The sequence below is a fragment of the Notothenia rossii genome, assembly GCF_949606895.1.
Source record: "Notothenia rossii genome assembly, chromosome: 2".
Lineage (NCBI taxonomy): Eukaryota > Metazoa > Chordata > Actinopteri > Perciformes > Nototheniidae > Notothenia > Notothenia rossii.
Window position 1 is genome coordinate 27,530,091 of NC_136904.1, and position 27,022 is coordinate 27,557,112.

At 38.9% G+C, this 27,022-nt stretch overlaps 1 protein-coding gene across 6 annotated transcripts; it reads left to right on the plus strand.

The window, feature by feature from the left end:
* The first annotated feature begins 824 nt into the window (after positions 1-824).
* On the plus strand, positions 825-27,022 carry gramd2aa (GRAM domain containing 2Aa). 6 transcript variants are annotated; one of them, XM_079667321.1, is made up of 12 exons: positions 825-1,114; positions 8,182-8,286; positions 13,844-13,919; positions 15,101-15,398; positions 16,846-16,949; positions 17,483-17,581; positions 19,403-19,474; positions 19,629-19,685; positions 20,678-20,855; positions 22,851-22,944; positions 24,068-24,172; positions 24,747-27,022. In XM_079667321.1, exons 1-12 carry the CDS (start codon positions 975-977, stop codon positions 24,748-24,750), a joined length of 1,332 nt encoding a protein of 443 aa, XP_079523447.1. In that variant the 5' UTR covers positions 825-974; the 3' UTR covers positions 24,751-27,022. The 6 variants fall into 6 exon arrangements, with proteins under 6 accessions (XP_079523447.1, XP_079523448.1, XP_079523451.1 ...); XM_079667322.1 differs by having other exon boundaries at positions 828-1,114; positions 13,862-13,919; XM_079667325.1 differs by having other exon boundaries at positions 829-1,114; positions 15,326-15,398.

Below are 27,022 nucleotides of genomic sequence, written 5' to 3' on the forward strand. Positions count from 1 at the left end.
AATCATTTGCTTGCAAAAGCTTTTCAAATGTGTCGCTTTGCTCCCATTATTCTTAGTATCAAAACATTTTGGACTGTTGATCAGTGTGGCTGAAACTAACAATTTTGGATGAATCTGTAGATCAGTTTAGCGAGTACTCAACTAGTTGTGTGGTCTATAAAATGTCAGAAAATTGGGAGACAAAACAAAGTTTCCAAAGCCCAAGATGATGAACATTGAAAACTAACATTTAAGTAACTATAGTATCAGAAAATGTTGAGTCAAACCGATAAATTGATTAGCAAAATAGTTTGTGATTTATTGAATAGTTGACAACTCCGGAACTAATCATTGCATATGTATTGCTAAAAGAAACGTAAAGCCATTTCAAGATTGCCTTAAGCCTTGGTAAACTGCAGAGAATTTCTCACTAATCTATGACAATTTAGGGACTGAGCAATTACCGTAATGGAAAGAAAAACAAAATGATTTGTTGCAACCCCAGCAGTGTTCGACCAGCTGTCAAACTATCCTCTCTCTCCAGCTGCACTCAAACGTAAACAAACTTTACCTGCTGCAGCTTTCCCTCCCTATCCGTCCGTTAGGATAATTTTAACTGCTCCTAATGCTCCCAACCTGAGGCTGCGTCGGTGCATTAGCATAATGCAACATCAGTGACAGGGAGCGATTACCCTGGGGATGATTTTGTTGAGTGTAAATGTGGAATCTGATTATCCTCGATGCTCTCAGCTCAGCAGAGGGGGGAGGAGGGCCAGAGAGAGAGGGAGGGAGGCTGGGAGAGAGGGAGGGAGGTTGGCTGGAGGAGAGATGCAGAGGGAAGGAGGGGTTAAGACAGCAAAGTGCTGAGCCAATGGCTTTCCACAGAGCAGCTGGCTGGCATCAGGACGGGACAGGCCGTGCAGAGGAAGGATACCTTGAGGACCGCTCCTCTTCGCTCGCTGTAGGACACCGAGGGTGACTTCCAGGAGGTGTTCATGGGATGCACTATCTACGCAGCCAGCCCTAAGGCCCTGCCCGCTGAAGAGGCCCCCGGACAGGACAGATACTACCAGCTGCCCCACCACCGCCACCCTCATGGTAACTGCAGCCAGCGGATAGCAGCCGGCAGAGCCAGGTCAGTCTGCAGCACACAGGAAGTAAGCTTAGCACTTGGCATGCTTCTCATGAGTGTCACTGACAAGGCAACTACAAGAAGGCAATTGAGACTTAGTTAATGGATCTTATTACCTCTCAGCCAATCACAGAGGAGGACATGTGGAGAATGAACTGGAGGTTTGAACTGGGCCAAGTTTGATGTGGAGGGTAAAGTTACTTAAGAATCAGGAAGACGTCCCTTGTGATTTGTTTTAACATTCATTCATGATTTTTAGTGTTTGTTATATGTTAGAAATTAGGACGTCCAGTTTGTGTCGGCATTTTAGGTGTTTTTGCCTCTGGATATCAAATAGGTACATGCATATATTGGAATAAATGGATGACAACAGCTAAGCAATGGATTCAATCATGACTAATGTGGGTCGTTTTGGGCGAGCGTGCAGCTAGCTGCATCGGTTAGTGTCATATCTTCTTCTCTTTACATATTGTAAATATTTAGCTCTATTTATGTTTGGACATGTGAATTTGGAAACATGCGATGGGAACAAATAGTTGGTGATTTATAGGTGACATACAGTATGCTGCTCGGAGTTCAGGATAAGCTAGGCTGTCTATGCTGTCTGGTGGTCTTTTTGACACGATTTTCACATTCTTTAAGTAGTTATACCGTTTTTGACAAACAGAAATATTGTTTTCTGGCATCACTTTAAAATGTTACGGGAAAAATCTGCACTTTGGTATGAGGGCGCACGCCGAAAGTAAGAGGGCGCAACGCCCCTTTTACCCTGTTTAAACAGAACCCTGGTTACTGAAACTCATCCTGAGTATCAGTGGTTAAAAAGTGGCACTTCTTGTTCATAAATGATTGTAGTTGTGTGCTAAATATGGAGGATGGACTTTCAACCACATAGCATTATAAACAGTAGTTAAAATCACTTAATCCTAGACTGTAAATGCATCAATATTAATATTAGCTCGGAGCAATAATTGTAGACATCTGCTCACTTTTTCTAGGGTAAACATTGCAGAAATACATTTTGGACAAGGGTTTCTGTGCCCCAAAATTGCCGCCAAATACACGAATCAGAATGGTACATCGGGTTAGTATCTTTTATTTGGCAGTGGCTGACAGTGTGAGTGGTTGTGTAACATAAACAATAATATCTAGTGGTTTTTTTGCTAGAGGGTGGTGGAAGGAGGCTTCAGGGTCGTGTTTATGTCCACAACAGCACATTTGACCATGTTTGCTGTCAAAACTTTTGCTAAGCTAATGCTAACACTTGCAAATGCTCTCACATTGACAAGTCCGCTCTTCGCTGAGGTTACAGGTGTTGAAGAGAACTTTAGAAATGTGTGATGTACCTAATCTATTTTAGCCGGGATGCGTTTACATTTAGATTTTTCTGGGAATTGCAGACATCTCTCCCTTAAGTAGAGGACTGTGAAAACCACTCTGCAGTGTCAAACCTTGCACAGAAGCTGATATAGTCAAGGTCAGACATTTGAGGAGACATTAACATCATAGGCAAATACATGTTTGACTGTAAATGAACTATAAATTAAGCTCTAAATGTACAACTTTTAAGTTTTTTTGTTTATATTATTTCTACTTTAAACAGATATGAATATCTTACGTAGCATTAGGGTCTTATTAAACAAGGCTCACCGGGGGGAACAGCTTAGAAGCCATTAATTTACAAAAACAAAAAAAGCCCTGGCAGACATGTTTTTGTTACTCTTGTAGTTTCAATGAATGAGGACTCGTTAAGTTATTCTGGGAGCCTCTGTGGTAGGAGAGCAGCGTCAGTGTAATCCCCCGACAGTGTGAACACAGCCCGCCCGGCTGTAGGTAAGCTCAACCCACCTCACACAGGACGCACTTCTCAGGAGGTCACAGCCGCTCACTCTGTCTTTTAGCTTGCAGCCGTTTTCGTGACCATCTTGGAGTTTAATGTTGATTTTTCGTAGATAAAGTACTTGAGATGATTTGACCGAGACATGAAGCACGGACCGGAGGAGTTTCGTGCAGCTACAAGGCGACAAAAGGGCGGAAAAAGTCACAGTGTCTGTTGAAGCTACAGGTAGGAGCCGTTATCCGACCTCAAGCTAGAAAGCGGTAGAGTGTGACTTAAAATGTGAAAAATATTTCAAAGTAAATGCAACAGTAACCAAATGTGGCAGGATGGTCATGAAATAATCATTTTAATTGATGTTTGTTTGTAAGTATGGTAGTTAGGATTCAACGGTATTTGTCAAGTATTGCCCATTAAGCCCTGTATACTGTTTGAGTTCCTAAAGTTAAAAATGTTCTTCTTTTATTTTGAAGGATCTCTTCCTGTTTCCATCAGAAACTTGCCTGTTTTGACATTCTCGACAAGTGTTTCTGCTTTTGATGATGACAAAGGGCAAATGTATTCAGAAAGGCAGGTGCTATGTCTCATTTACATTTCAGGCATAACATGTGCATGAAGTCATATTTAAAGTTGTCATTTAAAGTGAAACATGTGAGTGAGGTGTAATGACTTGTCTACTACTACTTTTTAACAGTGATAAAACAGGAGGCTACTAGACCTAGCTCAGATCAGTCTGTATTGATGCTTAAAAGTGTTATAAGAACCTGCTACTTCCAATATAAGTGTTTTTATACTTTAAAGTATTATTAACTTTAACACGTTAAAAAAAAATTAGTTAATGTTTGATCTCTTAAAAGAGACAATGAAATCATCAAACACAAAACATATCTTTACTAAACTATTCCTTCATTAAATCCCTTTTAGATATCCCAGTAAACAGTAGTTACTGTGCTCCATATACAATTATGTAACAAGAACATTTGAAGCCTTGATCTGTCTTAGAAACATACTGTCATCAAAGGCTGTTTTGAGGGGCTTGCACAATGGGGAGGTTATTTCAGGAGGTCTCAAGCAGTGCAGAGTCCAAAGGCTTCTGTTCTAGTTTCATAAACTGAATGTGTCTATGAAATACTAAAATAATATATTAAGTTAATGTGCAATAAAAAGAAAACAAATATTATATAAAAGTGTTACACACTAAAGAGAAACCTACCATGTGGACTGCCCCTAAGATTGCAGACTGAATTTCCTAATAAGACAAAACCCAAGTTCCGCTTTCTAGACAAATTAAACCTTTCCCTCTACACCCCCACTGTAAACAAAGCAGACCACATTGCTTAGAAAGTTGTATGCCAGTCATGATGGGGAGTCTGCTTCACACTAAGAGACTTGAAAATCTTGCACATACATTTAAAAAAAAAGTTATTTAAGATCTCTTTTATTTGCCACAGTATTTTGTATATCTTGGGAAAGCTTTTGGCCGATCAAAGACAGTGACGTGATTCTTCAGCAACACTCACAGTGACTAGCAGTCTTAACAAGATTATAGTTTATTGGATTGGAGGATGTCTTGTGACATCACAAAATCTTTGGCTCCTGAGACAAAAAAAGAACATAGAAGAGAAGAGGCGTAGGCCTTTTTAATGTTTCAAAGTTCCAGTAGGAGAGCTAGAGGGAGGTTATTTATAGTTTCACATATACAGACCACTCTGTTCTAATGTGAAGTCATGTTGTACTTGTTTGTTTTTAGGAAAGATGTGTGTATTGTCTTGGGGGGAAATGCAGTGTTTCTAAAAGGGAAACATCAAACCATGTCTGCAGTGTGTTAGGACTGTTTAGATGAGCTGGAACTGCTGCTGAAAAACAGATTAAGTAACATTCCTGTTTATTTAGAAAGATTAAGGGCTCTAAGTTTTTCCACATCACTCAATTTCTTCTACTACACTGTTTTAACTAGCAGTGAAGGAAAATGCTGCTTAATACCTCCAAGTATAGGTTAGGTTCTACTACACAAAGCAACTGGTGCCCCCCAAAGCTGTGGAAGAAACCAGTCACTAACCCATCAAAAGCTGCAGGCTCATGTGGGAAATGGTGTGTGGTCATTTGATTAATTGTAAACATATTCAACACTAAAGCAACATTTAATGACATTAGAAAGGACTGAAAGCTAGGGGGGTTAAACTTCTTTAAAAACGGCTAAAAAGGTTTTTCCTCTCAAAGAGTATGTTTATCCCAGGTGGTTTGTGTAAATATCTGCGTGACCAGAGCCAAAATGACACACAAATGTTTGGTGAGGTCGATACAGAGCCACCCAGTCGGTTGTGTGGTCAGACACAATGGACACTTGCTTAAAAAATTCCAGCGACCAGTGAAAGTGTCATAAAGGGCCCATCCAAAAATATGGTGACAAACTGAACTTGTTTCACATGCCTGCATGCTGGCTTTCATTCAAATTCCAAAATGGTTTCAAAACATATAGATAGCTTTGTCATTTAGAAGTTAAGCATTAACATAACATTGCAAAAAAAACACAAATGCACTGCGGTCAGAAATGATTCCTATGTCACTCAAGTAAAACCTCCTTAGGATGTTTTAATCACAACAGTTTACCAAGCTACATACATCTTTAGTTCAAATATTAAAAAATGCATGTCAATAATGATTTTCCAAGAACATTTCATTCTTAGAAAAGTACTTCCTTAAAATAGAATTTTTGCCCTCACTCCTGTTCCAGAAAATCTGATTATTATCTTTCAACTATTTCTCTACAAAGAACAGCTAAACACAACTGGGCAATTTGAAGATTGTTTTTAAGTGAAAAGAAACAGCAACACAAGGCTTCATTTTGCTCTTAGGCCCTCATGTGAGATGAGATATCCTCCTGAATCCCTTACCCTCAGGCTTAAGGTTTTTCCTTATCTACAACAACAAACTATTAATTCCCCACTCAACCCTCTGTGATCACAGGTGATCAGTCACAAGTAAAACCTCTAGGAGCAAGAAGCCCTAGTTGTTTGAACAGGTCAGTGTGACGTGAAGCTTCTGGCTAATTAGAGATAATACACTGGAAACTGCATGCAGGAGCCTCTTTCCATCAGCACCTGTAATTATAGTGGCACAGGTGCTAACAACTTCCCCTCTCCCAGAGGAAAATGTGTCACTGGGCAGGTGGCTGCTGATGTGCAGATGAGAAGAGAAAACATAATGGATTTATGAAGCTTTCAACCAGTTGTGCTTTCTCATAAAAACACTGCAAAGCATTTGAAGGACAATACAAGATGTATCATCTAGATTCCCAAACAGTGCATTTATACCACAATGGTGTGGAAGACTGTGGACTGTTCAAATAATGAAAACACTTAACAACGTTAATTAGGATTATATTAAAGATATAGCCAGAACAATGTGTGTTGCTGGTCTTGGTATATTTACAACTTTAAGCTTCCCTATGCATGGATGAATGCACAGCACATAAAGCATGATGTGCCAGTTGATCCGGTATGAAGGCACCATAACACTACGCGTTTGAATTAAGCGTGTGTAAAACAATATTTATCAAACAAATTGAGAATGTGGAACTGGTAACTAAAGACAACGGACTAAAAACTGTTAAACCACTAATAGTCATACAGTTACAGTAGCTGAATAGATGACGTCAGAATAGCTAGTTATGTCACTGTCTGGATAAAATAGACAATTTTCCTTGGAGTTGGCATTTAATTGTGTGAGCAGGAGACCAGGCCATTGAGCAACTGCAAGGAACCAGGCCTCTGCTATATCCTAGTCTACATTCATGGTTAAAGCCAATGGATAAAGTTTAAATAAATGGATAAACATTTATGTACTTATCTAACAGGAAGATGTACAGGCACAGCTACTTAAACAGAGACCTTAATCCAGAGGGAAGGTTTTGGCTGTATCTCCCAGTCCTGTCTTTAAAAGACCTGAGTCACATAATAGGTCTGCACGATTTGGGGAAATAAACCAATTTGCGATTTTTCTGACAGATATTGCGATTCGATTTGCGATATTTGTTTTTAAGCGACCCAACGGAGGTTTATTGTAAAATGCGGCCATATCTCCGGCTAGGAAGGTCGTATCAACGTGCTCCCGTCTCTAGCACCCCCGCAGCCCGAGCTACGAGTGAAAGAACTACACTTACATTAAACTTCCATTGGGTTGCTTTAAAGTCAAGCTTCAGTTTCAGATTCACCCTGTAATAGATGTAAAACATCTGATGGAGCATTACTCACCTGACTCAGATGGTTTGTTTCGCCAAACCATCTAGGAAAGCTCAATTGGAAGCCATTTGGAGAAGTATTTCAAAAATACTTGGCAGGTGATTGGATCAATCTGTCTATCACCATCTATCATGGGCCACTTCTGATTGGTTAACAATGACTGGTTCATGTGGAGCACAGCACTTCTGATTGGTGTGGATGACTGACACACAACAAGAACTAAAACTAAAAAACTAAAAGAAATCGCAGGCTTTGCGATTTGATAATTGCATCATTTCCAATCGCGATTTCTATTTAAAATCAATTAATCGTTCAGCCCTATCACATAATCCATCACAGTAAATGTTAAGCTGGGTGTCCTCAGAGTGACAGTCGCATCGTTCCTTAGTGTTTTCATATTGTGTATTGCTATACCTTTTATCAATCACTACCCACTGGAAGAAATGTAAGTCTCTGTTTGAAAACATCTCACTAAAGACAATTCATGGTCATATTCTTGGTCCCTTCTTCTTTCTTCTCCTTCTTTTGATACCTGTAATAGTTCATTTAAAGAGGCGTTTGGTGTTTCAAAGTTTTACGTTTTTTGGAGAAGAAGTGTTTGAGTCAGCTCACAACTTTATAGTCTCTGCTCACAACAGAAAATCAGGTCAGCCATCTGCACAGCCTCTGAGGTGCTCTTTTTCTTTGTAGACATCTGTGTGAGTGCAGACATAGACCCCACTTGCACAATCACAAGAACACAGCTTTTTTTGCTGAGTCGAGACCATTAATGTAGTGCAAACCTGCAGAATCAGACTTTGAATGTTGCATCACAGCTGTGTTGATTCGAACACAGAGTCCATTTGCTTTTGCCCCATAACCCTTTTTTGGGGTTATAGCTCTCTTTGAATCCAAACCTTGGGACAAAAACAAACAGTTCTTTACAAGTGTACATGACTGTCTGGTGCAGAGGTTCCTGCTGTTAACACGGAGCGCTGTGTTTGTTTGTTCAGGGCCAGGAGCATGACTGAGCAGCAGGAGCAGAGCGAAGACACAGGCCTGCTCTCAACACAGGACCTGGACCACTCCAAGGACGACGACACGCACGGCCACTTCAGGCAAATCCCACACACACACACACAAACAAACACACACACACACACACACACACACACACACACACACACACACACACACACACACACACACACACTGCTCTGCAACACTTGCTGTCTTTTTCCCCACACACCATCTGTATCCTGTGTATGGTCAAGGGTTGCAACCCCAGGAGATTTATTTTCACAGCACTTATTTTGTGCCTTTATTTCAGCTGTATTTGATGTCAAACAATGGTCCAACATGCACACACATGCACGCAAAGAGACCACAAACAGAGATTTACAAAGGGAAATGTTTTTATTTTTTCACCTAAGGCCTGAAGAGAATATATGTATGACTAATAAAGTATAAATTGCTCTATTTATACTAAGTGCTTTACCCACATTTAAGATATGTTTGTGCAATAATTCCTATGCACAATGTTGGTGTGTCAGTGTGTTATATAAGGAGGATTCGAGGGACTGCTTAATCCTGGGGAATCTGTTCTGAGATGGGATTTAGCGCTGAAGCATGATTGGTGTTAGTACACTGAGTGAATGGGAGGGACCTTATGCACCTGGAACATTTTGTATTTCAAGTTGTCATGTATTTACATACAGTTAAACATACATTTCACAGTTTACATCCGTATTTATTTATATATGTCATTCATTGATTAAAACCAATATGATAAATACACAGCCACCACATATCACATGCCTATAAGTTGTTATGGTTATGAGTTAGGAAACAGATCATTGATCCAGGACACTCAAAGACACATTTACATAATCAGATCAAGCCAACTGATATACTATTCACTCTCTTTCAGCTCTGTTTTGGTCTCCGCCAACTTGCTTTTAGAATCTAGCTCTAAAACTGCTTGATACTGCAATAGCGGTTAATAATGTTAACCAGCTAGTCACTAACTTTGTCTGTGTTGCCTTTAGTGCGGGGCAGGTAGCCGGTGGCTAATTATAGCAACAATGGATGTTGATGAGACTCAAGCATACATGAAATGTGATATAAATAATCAAACTATAAGCTAAAAGAGGCTAAAAGCTGCATAAGAAGTAACAATAAGTTGTTTGTTTGTCACTACAAGTTACTCCTTGCACATTGTGCGAGATCGTTTGATTCAATGTGCATATTCACATTTATAGGCTTTAACATTCCATTGAAATCAATCCAACCATAATTGTTTACAGCTCAAAGAAAGGCTTTGAAATATTCATCAACTTCCTCAAAACATGCAACATAATCTATGCATACTAGAATGTTCCATTATTTACTCTTTCACATTGTTATGATTTCACTGAATCGCAAATAAAGAAATGATCTGAAATGTGAAAGTTCATCTTCAGCCCTCGGGTAAACCGGGCACACATATTTGACTACGAAACACTTGGATAAGTATTTTGGTAAGATAACCAATCAAACATTACTTGCTTTGCTGGTGATATCATTTCATATAGAGACTAAGCTACAGGTGCTCTCTCTGTTGGTTTGTTGTAAGAAGAAAATATCAGCAGGCTTGAGGGCGATAAAAGACCAAATTCTTTAGTCAAATATGCTTCAACTTTTACTTGAGAAAAACAAACTTTCTATGAATATAATACTTTGATTATATACCAATTTGAAATTTCTTCTACTTTTCTCAACATTCCTATTTCTTTTGAAGTCTCACAGTTCTCCTCCTCTAGCTAAATGACTGACTGGGAGTCCACTCCTACACCATCTACCAAAGGGAGGTGTTCGCTTTCTAATTTAGGATTCAATTTAGGATTCTTTGAGCTTGTAATTAGTTTCACCACTCAGCCTCACAGCCAAGGGCACTGAGATACAATGACAAAGACGCATGCGTACACACACACACACACACACACACACACACACACACACACACACACACACACACACACACACACACACACACACACACACACACACACACACACACACACACACACACACACACATACACACACACACACACACACACACACACACACACACACACACACATACATTTGATATTCTCACAGGGGTATAACATGATAAGCAGGTTTTGTTAGATTTCCAGACCACAGCTTCATCCATCAATTTTCGGGTTATTCCGCTTTATTATATCCTATGGGACGGTTCACTCCACACACTCAGCCTCCTGGCACCTGGAAAATCAGCCCACTTTCTGCTGCTGCTATGTGAATACCATAAAAACAGGATCCTGCTCGAGTGATTCTCATGTTTATACTTCAGCTGGAAAATGTGATTGTTCCCTCTGGGCCTGAGAATTCTTATCAAACCCTTCTGAATAATGGCCAAAAATAACCCTTAAGTCATATTTTGGTGAAGCTCTGACAACTGCCTGTTCACACCATCCCAGCATGACCTTGTTTATACAATTTGCTAAAAAAAAGAAGCTTTACCTTGACACACCACGTCTACAGCTCTCATACATAAGCCCCTGAGGGTGATTGCCTGTTGCGTTTTTTCTTCTGACACTCACCTAGCACACACAGATGTACCAGCAGTATTGATTAAGACCTGGATCTTGAAACTAGAGACAGATTGAGAGCGTGAGAGAGGGTTAGTCCCCACAGAGCAGCCCATGTTTTTAATAATCACTCCATCTCTCCACCTGGGAGTGCAGATCCACTGTGGGACCTATTTATAGTCAGCAACCAACAGGCAGCGAGGGTAGCACACAGGCACCATTGTTCACATCACAAGATAATGTATTTTCTAGAAGGGGGGATGTAATGAGGAAAATCATGAATTTGCACATCTAGGACAAGCTGTATAAAATAATTAAATGTTGCTAAGGTCAAATAAAGGTTGGCTTTTTACTCATTTTATTTTGGTTCTTAGTCAATTGTTGCAATATGATGTCGCCCAACATGAGAGGTTATGGTGGAAAAACAAAAGGTGTTCCATGTCAAACAGTTAAGCATTATGAATAATTTCACCTTTAAAATGGCAAAATACTGTTTTGCCATTTTAGAGGTTTTGGATGGGTGCAAGGTGGATTTCTGTACTGCTTTTGAAAATATGTTATGCTGTGAAGTGAGTAATGCATCACTTTAAGTGTCTGTAGCGCATCTAGCTGAGAGCAGGCAGTGCAGTCACAGCTGTACTGCTGTAAACAACCGCCTCATCCTGACACACACACACACACACACACACACACACACACACACACACACACACACACACACACACACACACACACACACACACACACACAAACACACTCAGCAGGCAGCTATAACATCTGTCACCTCCCTCTGCTCTGTGACACTTTAACCCTGTGTGGGTCTTTTTACAGCCTGGGTTGTGGATCTCTGTCTCTGATTTACTCTATGAGATGAAAAGTACAGTGACAATGGCAACATAAGAATAGATGGCCTAATTCTTGAAGACTTACAGGGTTATATTACACTTAGATTGAAGGCTACAGTATACAGCAGTACTGCTCAGCAGATTTCAACCGTATCTAAAAGTTTGTTTCTGTGTATTGGAGTTTACTCGGTTGTCATGCATTTGGATTTTATTATGACAATCTTTGAACAGCTGTCTTTGTCTTTAATAATGGATAAAGATAAATACATGTGAACAACCCATATTCAATTACAAAGAAAATATTGTGAACATGAAAGTTATCCTCAGTGGTTTTATGAGTGTTACTTTGAATTATTGAAGAAAACATAGTTTCAGTTTCTTCTTAGCAGAGGAGAGTGTCTCCTCGGGTTTGCAGACCGTCCTGCTGTTATGAAAGCAACAGTGAGAGTATTTTAACATAATGACACCTTGCTGTTTACAGTGAAGGACATTTTTCAAGGGGAATACTAATGTGCTGTTATGTTATGATTTATTAAATACCTGCTGAATCATAGGGCCGCCATGTTGAGAGACAGATTTTTATTAAAAATATTTTGGAGATGAATGTACCTGCCTATTCACTGAACAAGGTTAACATAAACAGATCACATTTCAGAATAGTTTCTCAACAGGTCCTTGATTTCAGACAATGGTAAACAAAAGCCGCCTTTTTATTTTCTATTTGAATAGCAGGCTGACCCATTTAAAAACATATATATAAAAAGATTTTTGAATGTTGATGATTTTGTGCTAAAATAAAAAAGTTTAAATTGTATATTCCAGACACAAAATCAGCAACTCCATCAGTTAATGAATTATGATGTTCTGAAAATTATTTTTAAATCAGTGGTGGAATAAATGCAGTGATACTTTTGTCTACTGCTTAATAAAAGTAGCCATCACAATGAAAACAATCCTACTTAAAGGTGGGGTAGCCTATGTAATTTTGGAGTAACCAGCTCGAGTGCGCTGGAATCTGAAATTACACAACCGGAAAAAATCTGCCACTTCCTTCAGACTTCCTTACAGAGCCCCTCCTCCAACACACACGAACGTGCACATGACCAATGAGGGCACGAGCTAAGTTTGTGCACAGATGTAAGGCTGACAGGCAGGTAGGCCATCCAATTATTTTAGCCGGGCCGGCTAAAATGATTGGTCGTGCTTTTTACAGTACTACGGCTTCCACAGATGACATTTTTTTATGGATTTTTTTGTCAGATATTCATTTCTATCGGGATGTTAAGAGCATTCCATGGAATATAACAAAAAGTGTTTCTGAATTAAATTACATACCCCACCTTTAAGTAAATTGAAATTAAGTTTTATTGTTGGCAGTAAAATCTATTCATTATGCATAAAGGTTATATTAAGTGTTATATTAGTACATTAACAGAGTCTATGAATATACAGTTTATATAGACTCTGTTGTTGTTTGACTCTGTATGGGTTGAATTGACCAAGGCTTTATTTCCTCCCTTAATTGTATGCCTCTGTGTTGCTGCGCATGAAAAATGGCTCCCACAGCGGCGGATAATCCATCACAGTAAACATGAGGCTGCAGTTTGGTTTGCCAGAGCTACTGTTTTATCAGCATCTCCTCTAGTGTTTTCATATCAGCGCTGCGCTACTTTGGGCTCTGCTCGCTGTCAATCTCCTAGCACTCACATAGAGATACAGGCAGAAAGGAACGTCTCTGTCAGGGAATAATCCCTCCAAACACTTTCAGACGTTATTGTTGCATGCAGCATCTGACCTGGTACGGCAGTTCATTTCAGTGAAATTTTCCTTAAAGGGCTGATTATACTGTATTTCATCTGCTGAGTGGTTCTGCCTTAGCAATAGATGTAGAGAGTGTGGAGTATCTACGCTGCGACATCTGCTGCTCTGCTCTGACTACCCCCCCGGAGGCGAGCTTGATGCCTGTGATGTGTGTGTCTGTGTGTGCTCATGCATTCTGACTATAAAAAGAACAATAGTGATACACTCGTGCTATATGATATTTATTCACTCATTCACTCACTCAGTTTGTCCCATTTAAAAATGGCTGAAAATGCTGTACTCAGCCTCTCAAATATGGAGACTTCCTGCTTTTCTCTGTTAAATATAATATCTTTAAGTGAACATTTTTGTTTTTGTTCACTATTAAGATGTAAACATGGGTATAAAGAACTGTCATTTTATTCCTAAGTGTAGTATTTCCCTTCACAACAGGTTTCAGCTGATTGAAGATCTGTCCTATGAAGATGTGAAGAAATGTTACCGGGGCTCGGTAAGTCCTCTTTTGATTGAAATCATCACTGTGTCTTCCCTCCCTGTTTAAACTTCCCCTTAGAGGAGAGCTTTTATTGTTGAGTACTTGATCCAAAGACATTTCTCTCACTTGTTTCACTGCAGATTAGAAAGATATTTCAAACAGACGTCTTTATGACAGTGAGATGCAAAAGCTTACAAATCCAATATGACAAATTAGATTTCAATCTGATTGTCTGTGTTTATTTATCTATCTTTATGAATCAGACAAGATTACAAGTCAACATTGCTGCTGATATAAAAGTGTGACAAATGTCTAAATGTTCCCTGCTCACCCGCCCTGCGCACAATTTGAGATTTCTAAAGTTAAATGAAGAAATTATTACATTTTATTGAGCTCAGTGCAATATAATCTTAAATTACTATCATGTAAAGCCTCAATCTGGGCCAGTGTCCTCCAGGTATTTCCCAAAATGGTTCTCATAATTTGCCTGCATGTGACTCAAAATTGGTATGAGTGGTGATCGAGCCCTGTGCATTACTGTCACGTACAGTATGTCAGTGCCATATTCCCGAGGACAGGAGCCGCAGACAACAGCATAGCTGGGCTGATATGAGTCGGAAGAGAAATAGACAGAGGACAGAGACATGGGAAAGTCTGGTGGCAGGGATATTTATAGCTGGAGTTGAGTTTGAGATGTGTCGGAGGAGAGAAGGGAATGAGAGAAACCTCTTGTGTGTTCCGATGGAGGAGAAATGTGTGATTTTCTCCAAAAAGAGAGGACTTTTTAGGTGTCTTCGATAGATAGAGGTACGGAAATGCAGAGAAAGAAAGAGCTTAAAGTGAGAGTAGTGAGGAGTACCTGTGTGTGCGAGAGTGTGTGTGTTTCTTTTAGCTCAGAGTGATGAAGGGCAGAGTGTGTGTATGTGTGTGAAGGAGGCAGGAGGAGTCAGCTGGGTGGGTGCTGCAAAGTGTACAGTCACTGGAGGTGCATCTGAGAGGGAGAAAGAAAGTCTTGTAGTTTCTGAAGAAAGAGCTCAGTGGCTGAAAGCTGGGGCGTTCTGCTGTAACTCTGTAGTAGTGTGTGTGTGTTTCTGTGTGTACACATTAGAGCCTGGTGTGTGTCTGTAGGTGCCTGTAGAGCAGAGGTAGACAGCCCTCAGTCTGGGCCCCATACTGACTGGCGACAGGGAAATCAGTGTGTGTCTTGCAGCAGCTTGCTCCAGGCCATCGATGTGCGTGAGTGTGTGAATGTATACGGGGCCAACGTGCTGAGCCTGGTGCAGAGCTCCCGTCCTTTGAGGGAGCGGGTGGTGTCTGCGGCGAGCGGGGCGGCTGGTGGTGGAGGAGGGGTCGGTGGAGCGGTGCAGGCGGGCCGGTCGGCCAAGGAGCTCCTCATGACTCTGCCCTGTCCCTCTGCACAGACTGTCAGCAAGTACAACTCACAGTACCACAAACTGTTCCAGTGTGTGCCCAAGGATGAGATCCTCATGAAAGGTACTGTGCTCTTCACCAGGAGGGAAACTTTGAGACTGTGTTTGTGCTGCAACTTCTTTTTCTTATTTATCAGTCTGTTACGCTTGTTGGACTTGCCCCGCTTCAGCCTCTGTATAATTTGTGTGTTTTGAGTTTGTACTTTTTTCTAATCTTCTCTTGCCTTTTTAAAAAAATGTAATATCAGAAGAAAAGTATATTTTCTTTAAAGAGTTTAAAGGATCAGTCTATTTATCAATTAGTCACCAGATATGATTTTAAGTTTTCACCATTGGCTTTTTTGAAATAAGTCATATTTTCTGGCACAAATATGATCCAAAGTTATGACAGCTCTGGAACAAATGAAGAGATCACTGCAGCATTATCAGTTTAATATTTATAGGCATGTGTTTGAGTAAAATTCATTTTTTATTTATATTCTATAAACTACTGACAACGACATTTCTCTGAATTCAACAGACACTGGAATATATATATAATTTTTCCAGAGCTGTATGATGGATAAATGACAAAAGTTTGTCTAAACTCAAATATAACTCTCATTGCAAACTATTAATTCGCATTGATAGCTTCTTTAGTAGTAATCAAACTATTTAAAAGTGGTGAGAGAAGTAAAAGTACTTATACCACAATATAAAAACATACTCCACTTCAAGGTTAAAGTCTTGCATTCAAAACATTGTTGTCAAGTATGAAGTTTGAGAATTCACTTTAAGTTTCAAAGTAAAGTAGATTAAAGTAGTAAAGTACTCATTGTGCAGTATAATGTTTCTCCAGGTGTTAGTTATATTGCATATGTTTGTTTTGGATTCATAAGACTGCTGCTATAATTTCTTTTTGAATGCTTTTTTATGTTAATTACTTTACATACTGTATTTAAATCTACAGTAATGCAATACAGTCTGTAGCATCAGTGTCCTGTGATAACCATGTATTTTGTTTTCATAACATGTTACAGAATCTTTTAAGGTCTAATCTTCAAATGTACAGTATTTGTACAAAATACTGCACTACAAGTGGTCGCAGGTATAATGTTCTGCTACTGCATCTTTATCAATAGCATGTGTACTTTCAAAAGCCCTATAAAACAATCTCTAGTACCTATTCCACTACATACTCCTTATTTCTTTCGGCTTGTTAGTCACTTGAAGTAGCTGTCTTGGCTCGGTGTTCATCTTTGATTCTTTCATCTGTTTAATCTCAGGAACACATTCAGGATGAACAACGTCTCTAGCACAATATGAACTGTTCCCACAGTTCAGCCAGGATTACCACAAACTTATATCAAAATATAAACAATGTTTTGAATTTTTAGATATTGATTGATTAACAAAATGCTGGGGAGACAATAAGAGGGTTCAGAGATATTGTTTTGTTTTGTATTTTTTTTTCATCCAGATTATAATTGTGAAACGAAACTAAAACATGTGTGTGTCTCTTCTGTTCACAGTGTACTCATGCGCTCTCCTCAGAGATATTCTTCTACAAGGCCGGCTCTACATCTCCAGAAACTGGCTGTGTTTCTATGCCAACCTCTTCGGCAAGGACATCAAGGTACGACAGACTGACAGGCAGCTTAATAAACTCAAACTGACTGACAAACACAAACCCAGTGTCTCCCAGTCACAATCTGACAGGCTGATTGGACAGCTCGACAGATGGTTTGACTGAAAGTCGTTCAGAATTACAGGCTGACTCAAAGTGTCACCGATGTAATGCTCACACATTGAAAAGGACTCTCTTTATTTGTGAGAGATAATGTCCTGAGAACAAGTAGACTTACTGAACCTTCAACCTTAAGCTGTGTGGTTTTCTCTCTGATGTTGTGCATTGTTCCTTTTCCTTCATTTCTTTGAAACCAAAACTCTCCTGACATGCGAGTGACAATAAGCTGCTTATTCAGACTGCATTCCTCACATTCTGAATGAAATAAGACACGTTTCATTTTCCAGGGGCTTTTCCTGAGTGTATCTCAATGTCCTACTTCCCTGCCACCATTTACTAAAACCTAGGTGTTGTTTATGTTATCTATAATTTCCCCATCATTAAATGACTGTTGTTTTTGTGCCTTTTTCTGTCTTCTCAAGGTGGCTATCCCTGTCGTCTCTGTGAGACTGGTCAAGAAGCACAAAACAGCGGGTCTGGTACCAAATGGCTTGGCCATCACCACAGACACCGGACAGAAGGTGAACACTTCCACTACAGACGCTGTGTATTAAAATACTTATACTTATAAGCACGGCTGTATACTTTCCAGGAGAGATGTGCTGGGAAAATGAACGGCATACTATAGATAAAAGCAGAGTGGAGTCACGGCCCTGTGGTACGAGAGAGGGAATTTCCACCATTACAGTCAGAGGGGCTTCTTAACTTCCTGGCACATCAGACTCAGCCGAGCATCAAGTGGTGTTTTAAAAGACATCATGTACTTTGCAGCTCCTGTTCAAGCCCCAGCAACCCATGAATAATCTTCAGCAAGCTTTCTTTAGCATGTGGTGACAACTAGGTGTTGTATCCTAAAGTAAAAAAATAACAACCACCAAACAATACATGAAAACTCAATTTAATTTTAACCCGATGGGTTGTTTTGCAAAGAAAGAGCACATGTAAAATGGCTACACATTTCTATTCTAGATTCTATCCTAGTTAACACAGGCCTCAGAGATTTTAGCGTTTTATTTTACACAATCAAATGTGTCACTTAATACCCCGCTCATGAATTGGAAATCGTAAAAAAGGGCAAGTGGCTAAATGAGACTACAAAGGTTGGCAGGGGCATTAAACTTCATGAATTATCACATTATAATGACTAATTATAAACAAGTTATCATTTATGGAAAATAGCATGTTAGCAATGTAGCTCAAATCCATACATTCCATTCCGTCACTCTCTTTTCTAGGTAGGTAGATTACAGAATATTCTGCACGTTTCCAGGGCTGGCACACATCAGGCTGACAGAAGGGCTGATTCCTCAGTCATTCCAGTCGTTATAAAGTTCAGAAATAGCAGAAGTGTTCCACAGACTGTCTTATACTCAACTACACATTATAAATACATACATAAAAGTGCTTGAGTATTGCACTTTGTCTGGCAGCTTTCATTCATAACACAAATCATTATTAATAAAGCCAGCGACTAGGCTTAATTTTACTAGTGGAATTAAATGTGTTTGCGTGATTTCCTCTCTTTCAGCATTTAAATGAATATGTTAGCTTGGCAGGTAAAACCACAACCCAGCAGTGTCAAATTGTTGTTCATATTTTTATTTTTGCAAAACTTTATCATTAACTTGTTCTGAGGTTGGCCTTTTGCAGAAAATAAGGAAATAGATCCCGCCAATACTGAATATTACTCAACTATAATCCAACCCATAATGCAGAGTCCAGTGGTGAACACTGCAACAGACGGTGTGTCTCATAACGTTCAAGGCAAATACCCATTACCATATATGTCTATGTGATTGTGTAATATGCATTACATAACCATGCAAACATACATGGCTCTGTACAGTGATGTTTAAGAGGCTGGTCCTGCTGTTTATGAGGTAAAGGTTCACAGCTCGTGTCTGTAACAACAGTCCAGGATTGTTTGTAATTCTTCTGCTCCTTCACCAACATGCCTGTGTCAGGAGGAGAGATACAACAGGACAGATACAAACGATACACTGCCCACATAATAACAGCGCTTCAAATGCTAACAAATTAAGTTATTTAGATACCAATAACAGTCATCCAGGTCAGAGGGATACGTGGGTAAGCTAACACTGAGCTGCTGTTATTTCCATGAAAGAATAAATTAGAACAAATGTATGAAAATATACTCTTTGTGCCCCAGATTATGAATTATGAAAGTGTTGTTTTCCCCAAATGATTCAATGTTTTACTTTTTCCCTATTCATTTTAATGTATTATCATGTGCTTTTTATGGCTGCAAACACAAATATTCTAACACCTCAGTATGAGAACAAGATTTTGATACCATTCTTTCTCTTTTATATTTTCCTCAGTATGTATTTGTATCTCTGCTATCAAGAGACAGTGTCTATGATGTCCTTCGCAGGATCTGCACTCATCTACAGGTCAGAGACACACACACGTACAGTACACACACAAACACACACACACACACACACACACACACACACACACACACACACACACACTATTTACTCAGTCTATATACACTGCAGTGTACGTGACAGTTAAAGAGGCAATTTCCTTTTCCCTCTCCAGGTCAATGGGAAGAGCCTGAGCTTGAAGCAGTTCATGGAGGAGCCGATCTTATCGCTGGTGAGTCACATGTCTTTCATAAACCGTCGTAAAACTATAAAGACCAAAGCTGTACAACTTCACAACTAGTAATCCTCGGGTATGACATTTCTGTATTGTTAGTATTTGTGTTTCATGTTGGTCTAAAGGCCTCTGAAAACTCTCACTTATATGGCAGACTTACCTTCTTACACACACTGTATCAATAGATCATTCTGTTGCAGCTGCTGCAGTGAATTTTCCCCTGAGTCTGCAAGATGCTATCAGAGCTCTGAGAAAAGTCACCTTGTGCGTGCACTATGAGGCCACTGTGACGGAACAACTTTTGTATTTTGTAATTTAGTTCTGTTAGCATGCCCGTACTTGATTAAGCTATCATTTGACTGAAAGTATTTGAATAAAAACGTTGTTTAGTTTTGCCAGCATTTTGTATAGCTTTACTTACTCTGTAACACAGAAACTGGAAGTCCCCCAATTTTGTATACTGTTTTTCATTATTTAAAGACATACAGTACATGCATGAACAATTCCAAACATCAAGAATATTCAGTCGCCCTGCAGAAAATGTCGATACATTGTAGCTTCCATAAGGTTTAGCAGAAAGGCCTTCAAAGTTTTACATTTAATAGATGTCATAATCTTCCACAACTTTCAGGCTGCCAAATTGTGAGAAAATCCCTATCATGTGTTGGATTGTTTGACCCCTTACATAGCCCAACATGTATTTATTGACAACGTGGCAACATGGGTGCACAACATAACAATGTGATTGAAGTAAAAAATAATATTGCTAAATGAACCTTGCTAAATACCTGTAGACCCGATGTCACATGTAGACCTCCCCACATTTTTTGGGGTGAAATATTTGGGAAGCCACTGAATAAGTTAATGTTTGCAATGCATGTTTGTTGATAAGTCCAGGTGTTTTCTGTCAAATGTTAAGATGTATGAATCATTACAGCTTGCAGTGGTTGTGTGACTCCTTCAGTTCGATGTGTTCTGCTCTGCCACAGGATGAGTACCCGGTTCCAGACGAGTTCCCGGCGGTTGACGAGTTCCCATCAGTGTTAAAGTGGAGAAGGAAACCCTCGGTGGTGTCTGTGTCCTCCTCCCTTCCTGACCTCCTGGGAAACTCCACCAGCAGCCTGAGCGCCGCGGACACACCCTTCAAATCAGAACAGCCGCTGGAAGGTGAAAAAAACATTATATCGTCAATAGTTTGCTTAAAACTGGCCAAAAGTTTGGTTGTCTATTATTTGAGACATCCACATCACATCTATGAATAGAGAGATCAATTAATCTACACCTCAAAAGTAGTTTCAGTTCGAAATTTTTCTGAATTTTCCTTTTATTTACTGTACTGAAATAGGATCAGGATACTATAAATATAAAAAGGACCAATAATCATACATTATTTGGAAGTTCAAATATTTAGCTTTAAATCAGTTAAAAGCACTTTAAATGTTTAAATCTGACTCTCTCTGTTCTGCAGGACTTTAATCAATAGCCAGCTTAAATATAAATCAGCCTGTGCCTCTTGGTCATTTTTTTCTTGTCGATGTGAGTACTTAGATTTTTAATGTAAAATCCTGTAGTGTCTCAACATTTCGATCAAGAAGCAAGAAGACAATTACAAAAAGCTATAATAATGTGAAATACATTAATTGTCCTTCTTGTTTACAGTAATAACAATAATCACATTTTAAGGTAAGGGGAATATAATTAATTAGTAAATAAAAAAACGATTGTGCTGTAAAAATGTGCATGGGGAATAAGAAGTCCCTGGGCTACCAGCACAAGTTAAATAGAGGTTGAGGTGTTTCTACCGTGGAAAAAGGTGTTCTGCTAAGTGATGATGTGTGAACGTTTTACATATAGCAGTATTAATAATAAGATGAGTCAGTGAACTGAATACATAATCTGTGTTAAACCTTCAAAATGTCACTTCCATTATCAGATAACTGGGTGATGTTGTCAAGTCATGTTTATACTGTGAGTTACAGAGATGTAGCGTTAAGGTGTGTGTGTGTGTGTGTGTGTGTGTGTGTGTGTGTGTGTGTGTGTGTGTGTGTGTGTGTGTGTGTGTGTGTGTGTGTGTGTGTGTGTGTGTGTGTGTGTGTGTGTGTGTGTGTGTGTGTGTGTGTGTGTGTGTGTGTGTGTGTGTGTGTGTGTGTGTGTGTGTGTGTGTGTGTGTGTGTGTGTGTGTGTGTGTGTGTGTGTGTGTGTGTGTGTGTTTTTAAGCTTTTACTTCTCGTGTCTGTGTAGGAGGAAGTGATGGGAGGAGAGTGATTGCTTTTGGATGGCAACATCTCTCTTACGCAACAACACATTAAGCTTCGAATGGAGATTAAATCATGTGGGATTTGGTATTAAAAAGCTTTGGGCGGATACAGATTAAGTAGAGATTATCACAAACAATGTCTGCTGTCAAAGTAGTCTGAGGACAGTTTAACAGCTCCATGCTGACAGGTCACTTCTACCAACCTGCATTCATCCTCTATTAAATGTTCGATATTTGATCAGCGTGGGCTTTTGTGTTGTTTTCATCACGGCTCATATGAGGAGAGGAAAGCAGGAACATTTTGTGATTATTTTATTTACTTAGTATATATTTACTTTTGGATACCAGATAACATCCCCGGGGTCAACAGCTGTATTAATATACGGTTACATCACACACAAAAACATGCATTCATGTACAATCTGTGCAACGGTGGCGTACAATAATTAATAGTCAGCTCGAAAAATGAATGAAAGCAGCAGATCACATGATATAAGATCCTTTATTTAATCCTCCAGATAATACTGTGTTTTTAGGTTTCACTATCATCATTTTTTTAGGTTCTAAGGCACAATGCTAATAATATAATAATATATATACACATTATTATGATAATAGTACTTAAAGCAACTTGGTTGGTCTGACATTCCTCAAACCACAACTTCATTGATATTGTTGCCTTAACTACAAGTTGAATTGTATTTGTAGAGATCTCTGACAGCTCAGCTTGTTAATGTATATCATTTAATTGCACTCTCTGACATATCAACAAACATAACTTTATATTGTGATGTATTTAAAAACGTATTGTCACATCATTAAAACTAACAGGTGGGTTTGCACCAAAAATATGTGCACTGTTAATGGTGTTATAGCGTGTGTGTATGTGTGTTTGTGTGTTGCAGAGCGCGCCCTGCAAACAGACAGAGGTCTTTTTTCAGAGCCACTGGCAGAGCTGGGCCAGATGGAGTACCAGCTGCTCAAGTTCTTCACTTTGCTGTGAGTATACAGAGGGGCACACACACACACACACACACACACACACACACACACACACACACACACACACACACACACACACACACACACACACACACACACACACACACACACACACACACACACACACACACCAACAACAACAACACCTTCACCTCTTCCAACAGCTGACACACACTACACACACTGTGAGCATTAGCACGACGCAGATATAAATAGTCAGTGAACGCACACAGGCTCAGAGGTGTTAACACATTTGTCAGTTAGTGTTTTCCACAAAGAGTCTGCATCCTATGAGACTTAATTGTGAATAATCTTTGCAATTCATCAAATAATTACTCTCAGTGAGCACCATGCCCTCCAACACATCAGGGTGACTCATTGATCAGTGACACTGTCCTTCACTCGCAGGGTGTGAAGATGTCTGCTGTAGTGTCCTTGAGAGAGCAATGAATCTCTATCTGCTCCTGAAGGTTTGTCATATGTTGTATACGGACAGTGACCTCTGACCCCACAGTCATGGGCACATGTTATCCTGGTATATCAAAGATTGTAATCAATATAAGTAACAGGGAACACTCTAAATACATTTATGCTGAAAATAGAACACACAATGTATTTAACAAAGCTACACACATTCATATTTCTCAACTCAATATAAAAAGAAATATACGCCCCAATTGTTATTTACTTTCAAAATTATGCTGATAATACCATGAAATTGAATTTTTAAATGAATACAAAGAATTTAGGGTTTTTACAATACATACAAGTTTCAGTTTATATTTTTTTACTGTAAATAAATGGATACCAGTGGTCGCTTCAAAATAGACTCATTCAAACACTGCATCATTACTTTGAAAATGTTCAGCAGTAATATAAAGTGCAACATGGTTTGCAATACATTGCTGTGGTCCCTTTAAAGACAGACTGCTGTGGTGTTCAAGGACAGGGAAGTGCTGTGATATGTTGACGGAAAGTCAAACGCTGCCACCCTGTGTTCATTCAAAGACATTACAGATCTCTTCCTCCACATCAACCGTGGATTGTTTTGTCTTATGCCATAACCATCCTTAAATGTAATACATTTAACTACTCTGTGTGTCTCTTTCTATTCCGACAGTATTATTCTCCTCATCCTGTCATCGTGCTACCTGGCCTTTCGTGTGTGCAGTTTGGAGCAGCAGCTGTCCTTCCTCGGTAACCCCAATCTGCCCCTGAGAGAGAGGTAACGCTGCAACGCTTCGTCATCAGTGCTTTATAAAATGTTTTTACTGACCAAAATATACATTAATATTCGTGTATTTATATCTAAATAATTATGTCAAAAGGATCTCTTCTTTCAAAAACGTAATAACATTATAATAATAATAATGTTTATTTCCTGCATTGTAACATAAATCCTACTGACTCAAAATGTGAATTTAAAAAAATAAAACGAGTTCAGTTGATTAGTATATTATCTTCTGTCGGTCAAAACTAAAGTAAAATCTGTACAAATTACGACATATATTTGACATAAAGCAAGTATTATTTCATTTTCAAATAAAAAATGGCAACCCCCACATTTTTAAATAAACAGTGCAATATAAAATAATATTCTAAATGATGAGAAATTATATTACATATTGTGTTTAAGCTTTTTATCACAAAATGCCATTGTTATTAGGAAAAGACGTAAAAATGTATAACATTTTGTTGAGTTATTACATAATGTATTGTTACAGGGGGAGATGTATGTTGCTGATTTATCCTCCTTTTAATCGAGAGTCCACTAACCTGGCTGCCTTCTTCCTGTCCAGGTAACCGCTGCTCTCTGCTGGGACTCGTCGGTTTTGCGATGCCCTCCTGCAAAGAGCCTGGATCAGCTTTAGAGTGCGGAAAAGATCAAGCCATGCAACAGCCGTTACATGAAGGAGAAGTGACTTTCTATTTAGTGATCACTTCCAGACTATGCAAACAGACTTTCTATTTATTTCTCAATTTGAAGTAGGTTTCACTGTAGACCCTGATTGTCTACCATGGCCTATACCTCTCACAGACTATCGTCCCATGACTCTGCAGTGTAAGGCCCCATACACTGAAGTAGTGAGCCTGTGGGGGCTGTTTGTGATGCTAAAGGTGAGGGGGAAAGGTAGCAGATAATTGACTAATTAATTACTTGAAAAGACGGATGGTAAAGGTATTCCAGGTGAGTTATGATGGTCGTTTCCAACATGTTTTGACTGATAAGCTGACAAACCAAATGCTTATTATTTTTTTCTGGTTACATCTTGGCATAGCCCTCAGTAGGAAGGCTAATCCATCTACAACAAAGCACTTTTAAGAAGTATGTCCATATTATTTCAAATGTATGTAACTGAGTTGAGATCTATTTTTGCTTGATATTAGGTACTCAGTTGTCATTTTAAGGGTTTTTATTGAAGGAAGTCTTATAGGACCACAGAGAATTGACTGAAGGAAGTCTATAACTGTAATATACTGAAGCACCAACGCCCCCTGTGGGTGTTAACTATAATGTGAATGAGGAATAAGAGACAAGCTTATTATCTGTTTTTAGTTTTTCTCATCTCCTGTGTGAAAAGAGGTCCAGGTTGTTTATTTTATATATTTCAAATGAAGTCAGCAAATACTTAAAAATGGAGGTTCATGTGATTATATCTTTATCTGAAGATACTGAATGATTTTACAGAAGTGTATTTTACAGAAATGTAGAGTAGTTTGTGAAATCCCTGTGAATTAAATTAGCAAAGAAATGTAGATAAACAAAAACTGTTTGCGCCTTTTGATTTAAATGTTGGTTATTTTGAGGGCAAAGATTTGACTATCCATCCTTTCTTCCTGGAACATCAGCATTATATATACAGTAGGACCACCATGAAAAGCTTTGTCTTCGACAGCACAGCAAATTTCGCTAACCTCTACAACTCTCCCTAAATTATGAAGCTGGAAGGTAATGTTGGCAGAAGCACTTAATGCTTAATACGTTACACATGGAGCACTGGCTGTACATTACATTACATTTCATTTAGCTGACGCTTTTATCCAAAGCGACTTACAATAAGTGCATTCCACCAAGACACCAGTGGCTGTGGTTGTCTTCCACATGTTTCTTTTTAAATTCAATACCTTTAAACACACGTGTCATGGGTTAAAAATGTGTATTTTCTCCAATGTTAGCTGTTCAGAAGCTACAAAAAACAATATTGAATTTAGTCAAAAAATACATGAATACAGAGAAATGTGTGACATTATCTGACTGAGAATTTGAAAAAAGCACAATTGACTCTAGGAGCTGCTTAATTCTCCAAATCCCTGGAAACCATGTGACCAAAACATATATATTTAGGGAGCTGGAGTTACAAGCTTTTTACAAAACAACAGTAACAAAGAGTAAGATGTTATAATGTTATATAACGTGCACTTATTTGACTAATAGTATATCTGAGTAGGATGTTGATGGCATTCGACCTCACCCCACTATTTGTAAAAGGAAATATGTAGCCCAGAGCTAGCTCACACTGTTTACACACCACAAAACACAACAACATAATCATACATGCTTTTGAACAGAGCAACACATAATATAACAACACATAATGTAACAAACAAATCATATAAAAAGGAAGAGCTGTAAATAAATCTTAAGTCTTTAAAATACAGTTTCCCCCGTTGAAAAGGGAATGACCTTTTACTTGTGATCTTTACACTGAGTAAATAATTAAGCCAAGAGTTTGCAGAGATTTACATGTATTTCTGGTCATAAAATATTTGTGGACTGCAGATATACCATACAATCAGCAATACAGTATACATTAAAAGTATTACATCAAAGTAAAGTAGTACTGATCAGTGAGGAGTAACATGTCGCTGTAATTCAGTGGTTCTCAAACTTTTTCTGTCATTCCCCACTTTGAACAGGTGGGCCTTTTCAAGCCCCACCTGTTCCTCATCGCTCCAATAAAATGGTAGGCCAAGCTTAAAATTGTCAAATGTATCGTTCTATAACAGGGGTCTCCAACCTTTTTTAGGATGAGAGCTACTTTCAAAAAATAAAACAAGTCGTGAGCTACTTTTA